This window comes from Protopterus annectens, chromosome 1.part2 (assembly GCF_019279795.1).
Source record: "Protopterus annectens isolate FY-2018-M chromosome 1.part2, PAN1.0, whole genome shotgun sequence".
NCBI lineage: Eukaryota > Metazoa > Chordata > Ceratodontiformes > Protopteridae > Protopterus > Protopterus annectens.
In genome coordinates this window covers 663,857,747-663,878,360 of record NC_056727.1, presented here as the reverse complement: position 1 = coordinate 663,878,360, position 20,614 = coordinate 663,857,747, and the positions used below count along the sequence as shown (strand labels likewise).

The following is a 20,614-nucleotide window of genomic DNA, read 5'->3' as shown; positions in this document are numbered from 1 at the left end:
CAAATTGGGCAAACCAGTATCCAAATTTACATTGACTAAATGGTTAACTTTAATGTATCTCCTTTGTTTATAGTAAAACAGGTTTATCATTGTCCAAGCCTCCTAGAGCTCATTCCATGAGGTCTATGACAGTTTCTTCAGCCTTTTGGCCAAGGGCTTCCTTAAATAACATTTGTGCTGCTGAAACTTGGACTTGTTCTCATACCTTTATTGCCCATTACAAATTAGATTTGATTTCTATGAACAGAGCAACCTTTGGCTCTACAGTAGTCCGGAATATCCTTCCATGAGGGCTTCCCAATGTTACAGTAGATGGGGACTCTGTCCCATCAGTTGAGGAATGAATAAAAAGGACAATATCACATAAAAAAGTTAGGTACTCCCAATAATGTTCAGTCTGTGTTGTCCAATTTTATTCTTCCTCAACTTCCCACTCACTTGTTCCCATCCTTGCTTCTGGAAAGATCTAAAAGTTGTACAGGATCCTCTGTTCCATGTTTGAGCTGTAGCTTCCTTTCTCCTTTCTGCCTTTGTTAATTTGTGTATTACAGTGTCCCTTTATATAAAGGGGCAGCAAACTCAATATGAGGCATGTTAGGTTGGTGGGGCATAATGGGTAAAGGGAGGACCTTGAGAGATTTGGACACAATAATCTGTTAGAAGCGGATGACTCAGATTCAAGTCTCAAATCTGAAACAACAGTTGAGGGTGAATGAAAATGGACAACACAGATGGAATGTTTGGTGAGTACATAACATTTTTTTATTGTTGCATGATCTGAAATAGCTATTGGACATGTGGCAAAGCTTTCAATTAAAAGCATATGCTCCTGTGGAATATATTTTCTGTCCAGTCTAGCCCAGTTATTGTACCTTGGGGAATACTTTGTAAATTCTGTCAGAGTTCCTACTACTGAATTCACTTCTTCAATGCAAAATATTTTCATGTACTCTGTTTTGTTCTATTGAACCTTCTACATCCCAGTGATACACCCTCACTATTGCAAATAAACTTTCAGTGACCACCAGTTAGTAATATTTTATTCTGAAAGCTGATTATTTCTCCCTACATTTTCTTAAGCACCACAATAGCAGTTCTGATAGTATATAAATACCTGTCAGCATAAACCTACTCCCTTGCCAATATCCCCCTTACTAACACAAATCTACCATTGTTGTCTTTTGTCCTCTTCTATCACTATTGGAGCTTCTCTAACCATCAGTATTATTATTCCCATTTTCCACTTCTGAATATCCAACCTGAAATCCTTTCTTTGTCAAATTCACAGGCTGATTTCTTTACAAATATTTATCTTGCAGCATTGATCTTTGCATTCTTAATATAATTCAATAACCTTTCCTTTTAGTTCATACCTGTAAGGCCATTTTTCAGTCCAAGATAATATGGATAGTGTAGCCATTATGATAAAAAGCTATTGTTCCTACCTATTATACATACCATTTTAAATGTGTATTTCCAACTTTTGTCTTGTATACGTACACCAATGTTTGGCAGGCTGATCCTTTAAAGAGTTGATGCTTCTTATCTGCATTTAAACATATGTCACATTTGTCAAAACATTTTATTTTAATGAAACCCCACAAACAAAAAAAGCTATAGACATTTTCTGAACACCCCCATCCCCTAGAAACTTAGATCAAACAAGCAAAAGTATGTACTTCTCTAAAAAAATGAAAATTTACCCTCCAGATAAGAAGAATTGCCCCTAATCAACAGCTGCACCCAGAGGCATTACCTAACTTAAAATTAAGGTTATCCATGATAAAGCACATGTTACAGCCTATGTTCCCAATTATACTGATTACAGTGTTTTCTTTTCTTATCATTATTTCCCTCACAGATGTGAGAATAGCTGGTATGATTTCAGAAAACATTAACTTTTAGCCCTAAACAGAAGTGCACTGACAATAATTAAATTAAACTATATAATATTATATTAAATGCATAAAATAAAGTATTAGAGCTTATATAATGGCTGCTTTACCTTATTCATTTCCCATAATTTCATACTTTATTTTTCAGTGACCTTATTGCCATTGTACCTTTATTTTTTATATCTCTCAACAAAGAATGCCCAGAAGTTTCAAGATCATTTGCTTGTATCTTCAGACAGCTGATTTCCATGTAAAAGCAGTCAGCAATGAGAAAAAAAACTGCTAACTGTTCCTCAGATGCATGAAGAAATCTTTGTCAGTTTCAGGCAGAACAGAATGTACAACTGCCTTCAGCTGCAGACTTCTTGACTCCTATTGAGAACATGTGCTACTGGAAAAAACAAGCTAATATCATTGTAGACGCAAGAAACATAGCACATTTGATGGCTTACATCATTTGACTTATTTCTCAAGCATACTTGATGACAAAAAACACTTGTTTATAGCTTAAGCCAAGGTCATTACTCTAGACATACACCCTTGTAAAAATAAGAGAAATTATCTTTATTCTACATATATTATAATCAGTACAGCTTTACCCACCACGCCAGCAGCTGATGATCACAACATATTAGCTTATACTTTTCTTTTGTCCAGCCTTTCTTCTCTTGTTATAGTGTAAAGCTACATTTCTTATAACTAAAGAAGTGTTTGTTTTCTTTAGTATCTTTAACACATGCAACAGTCACTGAAAAGACTCTCCCATATTTAAAATACTCTTGATTACACTCTTCATAAAACTGCTTTACTGTACAACTTGGAATTTAGTTCATGAAATGTTTATACAATACTAACAAGAGTAATAATTGTTTTACTTGCACTTACTCTTTTTTTCCTTTTAGTGTCCTTCTAAAATGTAATGACATAAAGTGGGGTATATGCTTTACTGTCCATCCACAAGTTTGACAAAGTCAACAAAAGTCCAGTCTTTCTCAGTCACGTTTTCTTGCAAAGCCATATTTCACAAATGTGACTGATTCTTTATAGTCTCCCATTTATACACTAATTTTACTGCTGCTGACCTTTTTCTTGTTCATCTTCCAGTACCAGACTCTGGTTCAAGTCCAAAGTACTCCCAATTTTTCTAGTCAGCTCCTGTGCTTTTTCTGTCTTTCAAGCATTTTTCTTTGGAACATTGGAATAAGTTTCACTGGCAAAGTCTTTGTATGAGTTTTATTGTCAGACGAATGAGATGCATTGTCCCCTTGTATTGCTGGATCACCTTTTGTTGACTGAATTTTGTTTTTATTTCCTCCTTAGCCAGTTATGCATCCAAAATATGTCTTTGATCCTCCAATAAGAAATATTATAAACATAGCTGTATACTGCAGCTTGAATATCACACCTGCATCTAGACATTCCCTTATTACTGTGATAAATTTGTTTCTAGTCTTCCTGGTGTGCAACGAATAATCGTTTTTCAAAAACACTCTGCTGCCTCTAATTTTTAATACTTTTTCCCTTCCTCCACAGTTTTGTCAGGATCATCTCTCACTGCTGGTAATATTGCATCTTTATTAATGCAGGTTGTCAAAGGAAAAATATACTTTAAAAATTATCAAAACACGGTAGGTTCAGGTTAAGGCACTTTAATCTTGCAGCAAGGAGACAAAAACATGCTAATACAGAGTTTGTCTAACCAGAAATAGGAAATACATTCATTTTTATAGATTCTCAAATTAATCTTGTCCTACCATGCTGACGTAACAGATTACCGCCTTTTCATCATCATCTGCTGACCATCTTTCCCATGAATTTCTGCTGATTTAAACAATTTTTATGTGAAACTTCCTGTGGAAAACAACATGGCCTTGGTTACTTTCAGTTAGATACTTGTTATGTTACATTCAAGATACTATGGCTAAATCAAGCACTATGCTAGCAGTTCATTTCTCTAATAATCCTTTGTCTACTTTATCTCTAAATTACTACAGCTGCAGAGGTTCCCATCCTCTGGACAAAGCTGTTTGTCTAGAATCATTACATTTATAACATAAGGCATTGTTCATTCATATACTTCTGACCTAGCAGATTAAACACCTGCTTCTCAAGTACATTTCCACAAGGCATAAACAAGAATATTGCTGTGCTAGCAGTTACTAGGTCAGAGGGCACCTTGCAAGTTTCAGAAAGCATACTGCAGTTTTCAAAAGGCATCTTTTTCAGTCTCATATGAAACTCAATTTATATAAAAGACAGTGCATGAAAAATAGAATGAAAAGCGTATTAAAATACTTGATTATTAATTTGGCATTAAGCATACACACATTAATACATATTTTTCTAACAAGGTCTTAGCTGATTTTTCATGGCCAAGTTTGTAGCACTCAGTGTGTTTTTTCAGTTAACAACTCTGACTGTGGAATACCAGTCCAATTGATTATTTGTGCTTACATAAAATTAATAAAGTTTGTTACTTCCAATTTCTCTGGTTCAGCATAAAAATCACAGGTTTTCACTATGCACTTTGTCTTCTATAACCTGCCAGTATTTGAAACAGCTGTTTGTGAGAAGCCTCATACTCAGCCAGTCATTTCAGCCTCTGATTTTTGCAGTTTTATCAGTTCATCTGACATAGCTAGTTGAAGCTTCTTCAATGTTTTCCAGTCTTTTGTTATTTGAGTTGATATATTCCTTCAATGTTTTTATTTATTTTAATCAGCTCTTAGTACATTTGATTTAATTTTCTCTAAATTACTGAAAGCTATTTTCTGGGCCAAACCGGAAGCTTGAACTACTTTTTATTGAATATTAAAAGCTACAAGAAAAATCTAGCCAGAGTTTTTACTGTGTAGTACTTAAATCTCTTGTAATAGAGGCCCATGGGATGTAGGCAAATGTCCCCTTAAGAACATCAAGTGTTTCAGCTATATAGCTTCTGATTATCCATGACATTTTACATTTTCAAGTCTTTATGGTTTAATTAAGGACATTGTGTTTCAGCTATATAGCTTCTGATTTTTCATGACTTTGCCTGTTAAAGTCTTTATGGATTAATTGATGTCCTAAGGGGGCATTTGCTTATATTCCATGGATCTCTATTACAGAAGGTTTACTGTGTCACACAATGAGAACTCTAGCATGGCTTGGTTTTATCTTGTAGTTTTTACTAATTGGTTTGCCTGTGTGACCTTTTTACTTTTTAGTTTGGATGCTAGTTGGGATATTTTGCAGACACCTTAATGGTGGTGGACCATCAGTTGGGTGTAAAGACCCTGTGTTTCTGAAGTATAGCCAAATTGCCTATGCTGTGCTGGTAAGGTAATAAGAAGGTTGAAACATGCATGGTAACAGCTAGTGGGGTTTGTCTTTGTTGCCTGATATATCCACAAAGACTTAAAACATAAAAGAGATGCTATCTCTTATAAATCCTCTCAATTCTCTCATGCACGTTGTTCTGTCAGGACTTTAGCTTCCCTGTATCTCTGCTAGGATGAGTTGACTAATGGTTTGGTTGTGTGGAAGGTGCCCTAAAGGCTTTTGAAGCTGGCCCTTAGCAGGATATAGCCTATATAGCTTAGGCTACTGCGTGATCATTCAAACATCTACTGTTAAGGTAAGTTTGCTTACCTGCCTGCACTGTTCATCACGCAGTACCCCCCCCCCACCTCTGGAACAGACTCCGCTGCAAATTAAGTAGTGTGATACACTCTCGTCCTTCTAATGAGACTCAGATGATTAGATGGATATTCACAAATACACCCCAAACTTGACTGGCCTAGCCCTCCTGTAGAGTATGGTCTAAAGATGGGTAATGACAAGGTGTAAATGGTCACAAAACTTAGTTGCCTTGTATTTCCTCTGATCCTGTGATATCCATATAGATGATACCATCCACACAGCATATGGAGATAGTCACCTGATCCTTATGGGTTGAATAGCCATCAAGAGAGGTAAATGTCCCTATGTATGCAGCTAACAAATCAGATATAGAATTCTGCCCCAAGTTCTGTAATGTGCTTATATACCATTTAATTCAACTGGATAAGGTACAAATATTTATTCACAAGAAAAAACTGAAGAGTCACAAGGTTTGTCTTACAAGGTAAGACTACAGCAAGTTGTCTTTTCTCTGTATGTTACTGTCTTGTTAGAGGGGACATACCTTCCATACAGAGCATTAAAGGACTACTTACATTTTAAAGCCATTTGCTTAGAATATCTCCTGATGTCCTAAATACAAGAGACCATTTGGCCTGAATAAAATCTTATTGTGAAGATTTACAGCTTCATATCTGTAAGATTCCCACACTAATGGACATTGCTACTTCTCTCAGTTAAATTCAGTCCATCGATCCATACTGTGAAAAAGGAAATGGATAGCTGTTTGGACACCTGCTTCATGTTATCCAGACCATCAAACTCCTCAACAACCAGTATAGTTTAAGCTTAAGCTTAAACCTATAAACTTTCAAATGTACAACAGTGATATGCTCAGCTAGAAATAAAGGCCCGATAACAGCTGTATACAAACACGAGAAATGCCATAACTATGTCTGTGACAAAGAAATTCAGATGGAAACAGATTACAAACTCTTGGTTGGAAATCATGTTCAGATAGTCTTTGAGCATGCAGGGGGATGTTACTTAATCTACAGAGATGATGTGCAGACAAGACATATGAGGAACTGCATATATCAGATGTGTTGATTAGAGCATATTTACCAGAGATACTTGAAGAGGTGCTAGAAATAGAAGTAGATATCTGACACTGGGCATTTCAGCTCCGTAACCTCTAAGGCTTATAGCAGCAGGTATTTAGTCAGCTCTATAGGGCGGCACAGTGATGCAGCAGATAGTGTTGTCACCTCACAGTAAGAAGTTCCCTGGTTCGATCCTTGGCTGGAGTGCCTTCTGTGCGGAGTCTGCATGTCCTCCCTGTGTCTGTGTGGGTTTCCTCCTGGTGCCCCAGTAGGTAGACTGGACACTCTAAATTGGTCATAGGTATGAGCATGTGTGCAAATGACAGGTATGGAAGAAGTACTGCGGCAGGGCTAGCCAATTGGTGGTATAAACCTTGACTCTAGATGATTGCCACTGTTGAAGTGACACTCCAATCCCATGTTAAAAAATGGAAAAAAGTGGTCATGGATGGATGGATGATTTAGTCAGCTTTTAGACTGCTGCAGTCTGTCTTCCTTACCTATAATCCCCAGTACTAAAAGATCCTTCTCCAGCCCTTTATTGAAGTTTTCACTCAGTAAATGTCCCCAAGCTATGATCTGATGTTGTAAATTTTCATTCTGTCCTCAAACCTGTGGGATTCAGATCCGATCCTCGGATCTGACTCTGCTATTGCAATAGCACGTTACAAAAAAAAAGCTCTTGAGCTCTTTCCTTACCCATAATGCACCCTTCTAAGTTACCTCAGATCTTTTTTGCCACTTTGTGAAGATGTGGGTTCTCCAATTGCCCTTGGACAGCTAAGTGAATTTTCAATATTTTTTCTATTATTATTGCTTTCTAAAATTCTGGACTCCTTTAAATAGTTTTAATTAAACTGTATTTATTGAAAGATCTTTTGCCTTCCTCCCTTGGTGAGGCAATTTCTGGAGCTACATCAAAAGTAAAAGAAAAAGAAAAATCTAGACAATCTAGCCCTGCTTCTTCCTCATCCTGCATAGTCTTGGACAAGGGAAGAAAAAGACCTATTTCAGAGATGACTACTCCCTCTGATCCAACTGCAATAAAAGATCAAGACATCAGATACAAAAACTTCATCGGATCTGAAGGCAAAAGTGCCGGAATCTGTAGACCTTCTGATTTGACCCAACCAGGCTAAAAGGACTCCTCGGATTATATATATCTTCTTAGGACTCAGTATTCACCCTCCTTTGACCCAGTTCCTTCTAGAGTTCCATCTCCCTTCCTGGAGAGACCTAAATCTCCATCAGTTATGTTGATTTACTCTTCCAGGAGTCTAAGCGAAGAAGACGTGGAGAGACTTGTGAAGACGATTCTCTGGGCACAGGGTGTATCAGGGGCTACTTTGGCTCTTACCCCTTTGGGTCAGGAAGTTCTGTGCATCATCTACCACTGCCCTTCTTCCTCCTCTGACTTCCTTCGAAGCACTGCAGCCATCAGATCCAATCTGGCATCATCTGTGTCAGATCAGAGGATCTCTGTTTCCCTGGATCCAATGTTTAGTATGATCTTGGCTCAGTCTGAGCCAGAGATCTGTCAGAGCTGAAGTGGCCTTGTTGGCTCCGAGGTGACTGATTTGACCCCAAGATTTTTGAAGCCGTCTCTACACCTCAGAGCTTCAGCTTGATCTCTGGAAGATTGTCCCCCGAGCAGGAGGAGTCTACGACTGATAGGAATGCCCTCTCAGATCTGGGATCATTTCCTTCTCGGGGACAATCAGCCTTTGAGGCTCTAGAGGGAGCCATGTCTGCCTCTGCAGCTCAGACACTGCCTACCCCCTTGTATCAGCAACCTTCACCTCTGTCAACTCTACACATGGCTTCTCACTTGGATCTCCCTCTAGGACAGCGGGCATCAAAACCTCAGATTTCCCAACAGGATTCCCCCACCTCTTCTAATACCTCTCTGAAACATCCCACGAAAGAGGTCCCTAAGAAGAGGATGTGTAAGAGGGAACAGCTGGACTCCACTGAGGAATCTATCATCAAAGGCACGGACTTTGATGAGGGTGAAGGATCCCCAGGGTTACCTGCTGATGATGTCTCCTTTGGAGACATCCTAGAAATCCTAAAACAGAGAGGTGGCTGTAAGTCCAGCAGTCCATCATCTGAGGATCTCTGTATCTGGCGTGGTTTGATGCCCATCCATCTACCTCCTGGGTGACCCCACCCATCAATGGGATCATTGAGTTGATCTTTCTGTGGGCATGGAATGTTTCAGACTCAATTGAACCTATTTCCCGGAGACCAGACATATTTAAATGGCCCAAGAGGACAAACAGTTATGGACAAAACGTTCTTCTGTCCATCCTCCTAACAAGGAGTTCAGGATGATAGATAGATTTGGGAAGTGTGTTTACATGTCAGCGACCTTTGCTCTAAGGTCCCTGAATTATCTTTCACATTTTACAAGATTGCAAAGGGATTTGATCAATGAGCTATCTAATACCCTTTTAGGAGCCATATCTGAAAAAGTACAAGACTCAGTTGCTTCTCAACTGTCCACCCTACAATCTATATCTAACTCATTTATGAGGCTCATTTCTCATGTAGTGGGTTCAGGTATATCCATAAGGAGACATACCTGGATGTGCTTATGTGACTTTGCAGACCATTTCAGGTCTTCATTCGTCAATGCTCCTTTTGATGGTTCTTCCCTGTCCAGCCCTAAAGTAAAAGAGACCTTGTCCAGGTGTAAGAAGGATGGGAAGACCCTATCTGCATACTCTTTTCCACTCCTCAGATACCTTACTCCAGGAATCAGAGAAGTAGTGGAAATATGTGGTTCAAGAAATCTCAAGGGTCTTTTCAGAACACACGTGGAAGTAGTCCTCCTAGAGGCATGGGGGGAACTCTAATGGAAAACGCTGCCCTCGTGGCATCTGCAAAATCAAGGGTCCAGATATACTTTCTTTGGTTGACCCTTCTAGTGCTCCTGAAAGAAGGCCCTATTGTCCTCCTGGCTAGAAGCAGCAAACAAGATCTGAGGTAACATAGAAGGGTGTATTATGGGAAAAAGGAAGAGCTTGAGAGCATTTTGGTTGCTGCAAGCTATTGCAACAGTCAAGATGGATCCGAGGATCAGATTCGAACCCCACAGGTTTGAGGAAGAATGAAAATGGACAACACATATGGAACATTATGGTGAGTAGTAGAGTACATAACTTATTTTTTTTTTGCTCTGATTTTTAATTTTTTTTTTTGATAAAGTTGCTCCTTTGGCTTGATCAACATTTTTCAGGTCCAGTAGTTCCAATATATTGCCTTTCTATTCTTGTTGCAGTATATTTAAAGTCCTTTCCTGCTAGTGTTTTTAGAGCATTCTCTCAATCCCAATCCTTCTGGCTGCAGTTTCTAGTGTTGTGTAGTTTTCTGTTTTTAGTCTATGTGGTTTAGAGATTATATGATGTTAAGTTGTCTATCTCGCCTTCATTCTTGCTGGATGGGTTCGGAGCCGACCTCGGCTCCGACTCGGCCACTCTAAAAGCTCGAGAGTTGGTTCCACCGGCTCGAGGCTCCCCTTATATCCCACAATGCTAGGTGAGAGTTACCTCAGATCTCGTTTGCCGCTACAGCGATCGAGGTGTTGGTTTTCTACCGGTTCTTGGTAAGTGACTTTCTTGTGAAGTTAGTGTATTTAAACCCCTTTAATTTTAAATTTTATACTTATTTTCCTTAGTTTAGAGGAATTCTTGCCCCTTTTTCTTAAAATTCCTGTTTTTTCCCCACAAGAACTTTAAGTTCTTCCCTCGGGCCTTCAGGCCTTCTTCCTTCCCTAGTGGGTGTGTGTGTGTGTTATTTTTCTTAATCTAAAACCTAGTCAGTTGTTTTATTTTAAGCTAAAACTAGACAGGGTGTAATCAGTGTGTTTTTTGACTGTGTGTGTGATTGCACTTTCGGGATGTCTAAAGAATCAAAGGTCTCAGGCTTCAAGAAGTGTGATGCGTGCTGTCAGAAAATGTCTCTGACAGACGGTCACACTTCTTGTGTTTACTGCCTGGGGCCTTTGCACCTGCAGGACTCCTGTGCTGTTTGCCATGGCTTCAGTCCCAGGGTCCTGCAGGAAAGAAAAAATAAATTAATTTTAAGAGGTTTACTCAAGCCTGAGGATTCCCTTACTGTGTCTTCAGGGAAGCCCTCCAAGGCTTCAGGTCTTTGGCTCCAGCAACTGAGCCGAGACCTAAGGCTTCTAAACCTCCGCCTACATCGGCTCCGGCTGGAGCCGATGAGTCTCAGTCCACAGTTTCTGTGGTTCCCTCGGCTCCGGCTGGAGCCGAGGTATTAGAGATTCCCGTGTCGGCTCCGACCAGATCTTCGGAGCCGACATCGAGGAAGAGGTCCAGGTCACCATCCCTTGGCTCCGTTCATTCGTCTCCAGGATCTCCCCTGCTGTCTGAACGGAGCCATAAATCTCACTCCTCTAGGTCATCGAGGCTGTCGGATCATGACCTTCAGAGGGTAGTGAGTCGACTTCTTAAGTCCGAGGCACTGGCCCAGATGCTTCAGAGCCCGACTCATCAGTCGATGCCTGCCCCTGTCCATCAACATATTCCTCCTCCGACTCCGTTGAGCTTGGAGCCGGGTCGTGTCGGAACCGAGACTGTGGTAGTGTCAGAGCCGATACAATTGTCTTCGGCTCCATCGTCGGCTCCGATTTCTTCCTTAGAAGAATCTCGGCGCCGGACTTCCATTGTCGGCTCCGAGGGGGTGAGTGGCATCGGACCCTTGTCCGACCCCGCTCTTCCTCTCGGAGCTTCGGCGCTGGTGAGTTCGGCTCCGACATCGGCCTCGGAGCCATCACTGTCGGTGCCGAGGGAGGTTCTCAGCTTCTCGGAGCGAGGACCTCTGGCTTTGCCTGACAGGGGTGCGTTCGAGGTCATGCGGAGTGTGTTAGAGCCTGGCTCTACTCCACAGTCGGCTCCGTCCGCCCCTCCCTCTACGGTGCCTCAGGTCAAGTCGACTCACTCCCTCATCCCGGACCGCAGAGAGCCAGCTCCTCAGGAACCCCTGTGGGATTTCATCCTCTTCGAGGCCTCTCCTGATTTAGCAGAAGAGCCCCCTCGGAAGAGGAAGTGTAAGAGGAAACACATTGACTCACCTGAGTCCATCACATCTGACACAGATTTAGATGATTCCGAGGGCTCCCCCCGTTCTCCTTCTGAAGATGTCTCCTTTGCAGACATTCTAGAGATCCTGAAGCAGAGGGGAAATTGGCCAGCCCTTAACCCTTCGGAGGATGAATCTGTATATCTTGAGGCGTTTGGCTCTCGCCCTTCCACCTCCTGGGTGTCCCCTTTGACCCCCTCATGCAGGTGGTTGCTAAAAAGGCATGGACGGCTCCTGATTCAGTGGACCCCACTCCCAGGAGACCCTCCAAATTCATAACGGCACCAGCAGACAAACAGTTCTTGACAAAAGGAGTTTCTGTGGATGCTATGGTGGTAGCTGCTGCCACTAAGAAGGAACTAGCTGATCCTTCAGTACCTGTCCATCCACCTAACAAGGAATCTAGGTCCATGGACAGGTACGGGAAGCGGATGTTCTCGTCAGCGACATTTACTATCTCCGCTGAACTACCTGTGCCATTTCACTCGTCTTCAAAGGGACTTGATTAAAGAAGCGAGTGACATGTTGAAGGATCCTACAGCTGCGGGTTTTCAAGATAAAATGAACACTCAGCTGGCTACCCTTAACTCCATAGCCAACTCCTCCATGCGCCTCCTTTCTTATGCGGCTGATGGAGCGAGTAGGGCCGCAGGGACAGGTGTGGCCTTACGTAGGCATGCCTGGATGCGGCTATGCAATTTTGCAGACCCCTTCAAGACGTCTTTCACTAACTCCCGTTTGATGGATCATCTCTCTTTGGTCCTCAAGTGAAAGAAACCTTGACTAGGTGCGAGACTGATGGCAAGACTCTTTCTGCCGTCGGAGTCCGTTTTTCTACTCCTTCTAGGCCTTACCCCAAAGGCCAGAAAAGTGGGAAAATGTGGTTCCGTAAACAATCTCAAGGGACTTCGCCTGACGCACAAAGTCGTTACCCCGCCAGAGGCAGAGGCGGGAATAACAATGGTAGACGTCGGCCTCGAGGCAGGGGGGCTCCGCAGAACCAGGGCAATCGAGAAGCCTTCTCTGATAAGCCTTTTCAGCATCCCTGAGGTGTTGCCCGACTGCCCACCTTCGGAGGCAGTCGGGGGAAGATTGTCACTGTACCCAAAAGCCTGGCTATCCCTGACTCAAGACAAATGGGTACAGTCCGTCATTTCCGAAGGCTATTCTATCCCCTTTCTTCGCATTCCGAAACAATCAAAAAAATCCCTTCCAGATGTTCCACCCGCTCAAAGGGATCTAGCGGTTTGGGAAATTTCAAAACTGCTTGCAAAAAGAGCAATTCAGCCAGTTCCAGCAGACCAGCAAGGATCCGGAATCTACTCAATGTTCTTTTTAGTTCCAAAGAAAACAGGGGACTGGAGACCAATTTTGGATCTCAGTATCTTGAACAGATCAGTCAAGAAAACAAGATTTCGGATGGTCACGCTGCAGTCCATCCTTCCCCTATTGGGAAAAGGAAACTGGATGTGCTCTATAGACCTTCAGGATGCGTACTATCACATAAAAATGAACAGACGCTCCAGAAGATTCCTCCGCTTCAGGCTGGGAACCAGTCATTTTCAATTCAGGGCCCTGCCCTTTGGTCTCACCACTGCCCCCCGGGTGTTTACCAAATGCATGGCAGTGGTAGCTTCTCACCTGAGACGACAAGGATTCCAGGTGTTTCCATATTTGGACGACTGGCTCCTCACAGCTCCCACCAAGCATCTCCTTCTGATGGCCAGGGATTACACTTTTCGCATTTGTCAAAAGTTAGGCATTTCAATAAATTGCGAAAAGTCTGTTTTGTCGCCTTGTCGTACTATTACCTTCATAGGCGCAAATCTAGACACAGTAGACATGTCTGCGAGGCTAACAGATCAGAAAATAACAGACATACACAGACTGGTCTCACTCCTTTTCAACAACAACAGAATCAAAGCCAGGTTAGTTCTGAAAGTGTTGGGAATTATGGCGGCTGCCATACCTCTGCTTCCATTAGCCAGATTCCACATGCGAATCCTTCAATGGATGCTCTTTACACAATGGTCATACCAGCAACTTCCAATGTCCCACACCATTATGACCACGCAGTGCAGAAATCATCTCATGTGGTGGATGTCTTCCCCTCAGCTCTTGTTGGGAAGACCCTTTGTTCCTCCCCCTCCGGTTGCTACTCTGACAACGGACGCCTCCCTGATCGGGTGGGGGCATTATCAGGGCAGGACGGTCCAGGGCACATGGCAACCAGACGAATGCCACTTGCACATAAATGTTCTGGAGATGAGAGCAGTGCTTTTAGCGTTGCAAGCCCTTCAAGACTCTCTCCCTTGGGAACGATTGCAATCCAGACAGACAATATGTCTGTAGTGTGGTACATCAACAAACAAGGCGGAACCAGGTCCTACCCCTGTGTCGAGAAGCACTCAGATTGTGGCAATGGGCGATTTCTTCTCAGCGGTTTCTGATAGCAACGCACATCCCCGGGAAGTCCAATCAAATCGCGGACAAATTGAGCAGAGCTATCCTCATGCCTCACGAGTGGTCTCTGAAAGACTCTGTTGTGAGAGAGATTTTTCTCAAGTGGGGTCAGCCTTGCTGCGATCTTTTTGCTACTCCCCAAAACAGCAAGTGCAGAGATTATTTCACTCTATTCCCTTTACCAGGCCAACCCAGCAGAGACGCTCTAGTCCAAGTTTGGCCCCGGGGACTTCTGTATGCATTTCCTCCCTTCCCACTAATCTCTCAAGTGATACAGAAAGCTATCGCTCAGAAGGCCTCGTTGATCCTCATTGCTCCTTACTGGCCTCGACAGGTGTGGTTCCCCTTTCTACATCAATTTCTACTGGAGCGACCTTGGCATCTGGACCTAGTTCCAGATCTTTTGATCCATCAATCGGGTCAGTTACATCGCTCCCTCCCCTCTCTGAACCTCACTGCTTGGTTCCTCCAGTTCCAACCTTAGCCAGGCTTCCTCAATTATCTCACTCTGTTCGAGATATTTTGATAGCTTCCCATAAATCTTCCACTAGGAAGATTTATTTGAGTAAGTGGAAACGCTTCACATATTGGGCTCAAGGAAGGGACATAGATCCTTTCACTGCTTCCATCCAAATAGTCCTTGATTTTCTAGCTGAACTCTTCCATGCAGGTTCATCCCTTCTACTCTTAAAGTTCAATTGGCAGCTATCTCTAACTTTCATGTGGGTATTTCTGAGTCTGCCTTAATGTCCCACAAGCTTTGCAAAGCCTTTTTGAAAGGAGTTTTTCTTCTCAGACCTCCTATAAGAAATCCTCCTTCTCCTTGGGACCTAAATTTAGTTCTTACTTCTTTGATTCTTCCCCTTTCGAACCTGCAGCCTCCTGTTCATTAAAATTGCTATCATGGAAGACTCTCTTTCTGGTAGCTATTACTTCAGCTAGAAGAGTCTCAGAACTTCATGCACTCAGCTGTTGACCTCCTTATCTATTGTTCCATAAGGACAGGGTATCCTTACGAACCAACCCGTCCTTTTTGCCTAAGGTAGTCTCGACGTCAAATCTAAATCAAAGCATTGACCTCCTGTCTTTTTCCAGAATATTCCAATAGGTCTGAACAAAAATTACACTGGCTAGATGTTCATCGTCAGTTGAGGTACTATTTGGATAGAACAAAACAATTCAGAAAATCTGACCAACTGTTTATCTCCTATGCAGAAGGCAGAAAGGGACTTTCAGTTTCAAAGGTATCATTATCTAGATGGCTTACATCTCTGATTACCCTTGTTTATGAGATTAGACACCAAAAGCTGCCTAATAAACCTAAGGCCCATTCTACCAGAGCTTTGACTACTTCCTTAGCCTTCCAAGACAGACTGCCTATTGACACCATTTGTGCAGCGGCTACTTGGGCTACTCCTCACACTTTCATTTCTCATTATAAGTTGGATTTAGCTTCTAGGCATAGAACTAACTTTGGTTCCACTGTTCTCAGGAGTCTGTTCCGTTAGGCCACCCGGGACAAGGTGCTAGGGACGCGGTCCCATCCAGCAAGAATGAAGGCGAGATAGACAACTTAACATATAGAAGTTATGTTCTTACCATAACGTTCCATGTTAGTTGTCTTCTTCTCGCCTTCTTCTTGCGTCCCACCCTCCTTCCCCCTGGCCTGGACAGACCTAGAGGAGTTGTGATTGTGACCTCTCTTTCTACCACCTCTTTTCTTAGGCATATGCTGCTTTGCATATTTCCTGAATCAGGATGTAGGTCACCCTTCTTTCTCCCTGTTGTTAGAGGTGGACTCTGTTTATAGTCATTTTGTTACTATTATAAGCTGGGGTTAGCTTACAAATGAGATCTGAGGTAACTCTCGCCTAGCATTGTGGGATATAAGGGGAGCCTCGAGCCGGTGGAACCAACTCTCGAGCTTTTAGAGTGGCCGAGTCGGAGCCGAGGTCGGCTCCGAACCCATCCAGCAAGAAGAAGGCGAGAAGAAGACAACTAACATGGAACGTTATGGTAAGAACATAACTTCTATTTTTGTTGTATTATAACTTGTGGAATCACTGCTGTTTTTGCTGCTTGTTTACTTTTTAACTACTTTTGATGCTCACTTTCTTTTTTGCTATGTTTCATTGTAGATAGAGACAGAGACAAAGCTTTCCATTCCTTTAGAAACATTTAGATTTTTGGCGTGAAAATTCCACTCCAGGATAAGCATTCCAAAGGTAATAAAATATATGAGAGGCATATTTCTCAGGGGCTGCTCCTTCTGCACCTCATTCAAGCCCTCTAGCATTAAACAACACAGGAATCAGTTAGAGGTGGAGAGGTTGAAGGCTGTTGCCTAATACGGAAGTTAGGGCTTTGCCTTCTACTTTCAATGGCTCTTCTTCCAAAAGAAGACAGTCATCAGATGCAAGTGATCTGGGACTGGAGTTCCATTTACTTTACTTGTGCATCTAAGTTCTGCAAGACTTAGCCTGGCTGGGTGAACTTTCTTAAAGTTATGAGCCTTTTCTCTTTTTCTTCAAAAATGCTGTATTGCCTAGGACCCAACTTCAGATCTCTTCAGCCACTTCTCATGTCAATCACAGCAGTAACACCATCCCCAAACTATAGCTTATGCTGTCCTAGTCCTCCTTCCCCACTAGCTTTACAATAAGTTTGAGCACCTTCCCAAATGGATCTTTCCTGTTTATGGCCTAGGCTTTTCCCACTGGAACTCTGTTTCTGGTCTCAGTTTGCCTGATGGTTAGCCCTTCAATGCAGGGTCAGCATTTTTGAGCATGTTGGGGTTGACCCTTCATTGTGTGTGTTGCAGCCTTCGACCTTGACCATCCTGGCATTGACTGTTTTTCTGATCTTTGATTTATTCGCCTTCAGACTCTCAATGTCAATGTACCATTCTGCATTAACACTGAGGATTGACTTTTCAGGGTCAATGTCAACTTCAGATGTCTCACACTGGATGATTCATTCAAGGAATTGGCTTTCAGAGTTTGACATGGAGACCATTGACTGTAATGCAGGTGTTAATTAAGTCTTTGGTAGTCAGGATCAAGATAATGGCTGTCACAGCTCTAATCATGCAGGCCTCTCTGCATGCCTCGCCACTGGCTTAGACTATAAGTGTGAACCTTTAGGGACTGCAGTTTCTGACTCTGTAGCTCTCCACCTTCTTCCAAAGCAAGACATTAGTCCTGAGGGTCTTGCTGCAGAATCTCTCACACTATTTAGTCTTGTAGCTTCCTCCATCTTAGATTCCTTCCCTCTGAGGCACTCAGGTAAGTGCAAGTCTTAGAATAAGCAGATGGACTTTCCAGTGTAGACCTCCACTCCAGAAGTGGATGAGGAGAACAATGCAGAATCCTCCACTATCTCTTGCCTGAGGACTTCAAGCTTGGAGAGGTTCTCTAAATGACCTAAGCCAACACAGGATGGATAGAAGAGTCTCCCTGTCCATCTAACTTATCATGGTGGAGGCTTTTCAGTCCTTAAGTCTTCTTCCTGGGTGGATCCCCAAACCAGACAAGATGGTGAGGGTGGTGACAAAGAGTTCACTGAAGGATGTTAATGTGATGATCCCAATTTCAAAGGCACCTGATTTGAACCTGTGGCTCCCTGCATATCTAGCTTCCACCCTGGAGGGGGATTGTTAAGTGGCAGCAGCTACCTTAAAGAAAGCTTCCATTCTGCAGAGCCTTGTGATCCATTCAATGAAAAGACAGACACATGTTCTAGACTTCATGGCAAAGTGTGGTTTGGCACATCCTCAACATTTACTTTGAAGACAGTTTACTACATTTTACATACCTTAAGATTCCAGATAGACATATCACAGGAAAACTTGAAGGGCTGTAAAAGGGTTGGAGGATGGAGATGTTAAGAAATTATTTTGTCAACCCTGTATTCCATTTCAGTTGTCTCTATGTGCAATTGCTCATAATATGGCAGGTGGAAAAATCTTTAGAGTGGCTGATATTACTATTAGGTGTCATGCCTGGCTCTTCTTGACAGACTTTACCTATGATATCCAGTGAAACTTCTTGAATGTCCCCTGTGGTGATAACCTTCTATTCAGTGAAACAGTAGGAGCCAGACTTCAAAGCCAGGGAAATGATGGGGAAACCCTCAATGCTATTGAACTAAAGTTCCAGGTGCCTCAGCAAACTTTTTGTAAAATGCAATGGAACCAACAGGATCTGTTTTTCTGGTATAGTCAACAGCAGTTACAATGCAATTATTTTGGTAAGGGCCACAAATACCATTGCAATTATCAAAATGATTGTCAGCCCAGAAGGAGGATAGCCTCAGCAATTTAATGACGGGTACTAAGGATGTTTAGCATTGCTACTGTATCCTTTAGGCTATATGGGCTGTGTCTTGCCAAAGACACAACAACCAGCCAGCTTCCAAAAGCTGTAGCTTCCTCATACACTTCTACTCTGACTGCTGATTGGTCAGTCTTCCAGAGGGAAAATCAGCAATCAGAGGAAAATATTCAGTGTTTTCCTGCTGCCCTGACAAGAAGCAGCTTAGAGGCCTCTCAAGATCAGCAGCTGGACTTCAGCTCTTTTTTCTGGCAGATAAGTCATTTTTGGGGACCTTTCCACAAGGAAAGCTGTATTGTTTATGTTATCTATCCATTTACATATCTATCTATCTATCTATCTATCTATCTATCTATCTATCTATCTATCTATCTATCTATCTATCTATCTATCTGTCTACCAGGGGCATCAGCAGACATGGGGATGGGGTGCAAAAAAACACTGAAAAAAATGAAACTGCATTCTTGGTGTTACGGTCCTCCCCCTACACCACTTTTGTTAGCAGTCACTTGGTGGGTGAAGGCTAATTAACTGACACTGACTCAAAAACTCAAATCATACAGAATGAACTAATTTGAAGTGACATGAAAAAAGTGGGAAGGTTTTACTTCAGCAACAGTTGTAAAAAGCAGAATGTCATGAAGTCTTAAATGCAATACATTCATAAATAATGGGCTAGAACTATATCTCAGCACAATGAGATATGCTGCTTCTGGGTGGGGCGGGGTCATCATCATCAACTTTGTATTGTTTGCTGTTACAGTCCTCCTCCTTTGCCATGGTTTGGAAAGCTGAAATAATGCAGTACAGATTCATCCACTTCATTCAGTCTGTTACTTCCCATGTTTCTTTCTTTTGAGTATTTCAGTCTTTAACTTCTGGTCACATTCACATGCCTCTCAATTGTACCAAATTTTGTCAGTACTTTTTCAACTGTAGCCTTTCTTAACATCTTTCCCAAGATTTCTACGTACATTTACATGATTTATTCGGAGTTTCATGCTGTAAATGCTTTCCAGTCATGGAATACATTAAAATCTGTTGCCTCAGTTAACTGAAACTTGAACTGAAAAGTGCTTTAGCAGTTATTTTTTGTTGTGATTCCAGATACTGCTGCTTACACTGTGAGCATTAGTATTGCCAGTGCCTGAGAAGAAGTGTAATCAACATGTGTGTGTGCATGTGTGTGTATGCACACGTGATTGCTCGTGTGTGCTGTTTGTTCCATAACTAGGGTGAAGGTTTTATTTAAATTATCGGTGTACTGCTGTGTTTCATGTCTTGCAGGAAGTATATGTGCTCATTTCTTTCTTTCTTGCTTCTTTTTTTTAAAATTTTTGCATCATGCAAGTACATTTTATCTGTGGACAGTGGTAGCAGTACACACTGCCCACAGTAACAGTGCACTTGTTTACTTTTTACAACATTCATGGAAGGAAGAAGGATCTGTAGCAGCACATTTACGTAATGTGGCCATTATTTGTGTTGCTTCTCCATGATCCCACAATTAAGAGGTGATTACCATAAAGCCACTTTCTGTTTGGGGACAGTCAAAATTAGAGAATGGAGAGTAGTTACACATTGTGCCTGTGACTGCTATATGGGCATGAAAACTTCTGTGAACATTTTTTTTTCTATTGCTTCCTCACAATTCAACATCAGAACAGATAATGGCAGAAAAGGTGGACATTCTCTAGGGTTAGGGATGGGAGCCATGCAGTGTGTGTGAAATTGCAGTAGAGATACACGGTCACTTTAAAAATATCTGTATGGCTTGTAAAGTGGTAGTGGGGTCAATGTATGTCCCTGAAAGCATCACATTTTGGTTGACTTTTAAAGCACTTAATTTTTGTATCATGCCAGCATGGGGAATGATGTCAAAGGCCTTAGATGGGGTATGATATGCTGAATGGGACAGCATGGTCACCATTTACATCCTCCATAACCCTTCTGAAGAAATTTAAGAGATTAAATAGACAGGATCTAACTTTCATAAAACCAAACTGTTGGGGGTCAACACGGTTCTTGATATCACATCTCAAGAGGTCAGTTATAATACATTCCATGACTTTGCAGATGAGGCTTATAACAATGATAATGACAGACATATAAGTTG

The 20,614-nt window shown here is 42.1% G+C and overlaps 1 protein-coding gene across 1 annotated transcript in view; it reads left to right on the top strand.

The window, feature by feature from the left end:
- Positions 1 to 16,362, top strand: part of CATSPERE (catsper channel auxiliary subunit epsilon) — a 207,788-nt gene extending 191,426 nt beyond the window's left edge. The window contains exon 5 of the mRNA XM_044060190.1: positions 16,306 to 16,362. Within this exon, the coding sequence (XP_043916125.1) occupies positions 16,306 to 16,362 (57 nt within the window). The remainder of the gene's footprint in view (positions 1 to 16,305) is intronic.
- Positions 16,363 to 20,614: the final 4,252 nt, after the last annotated feature.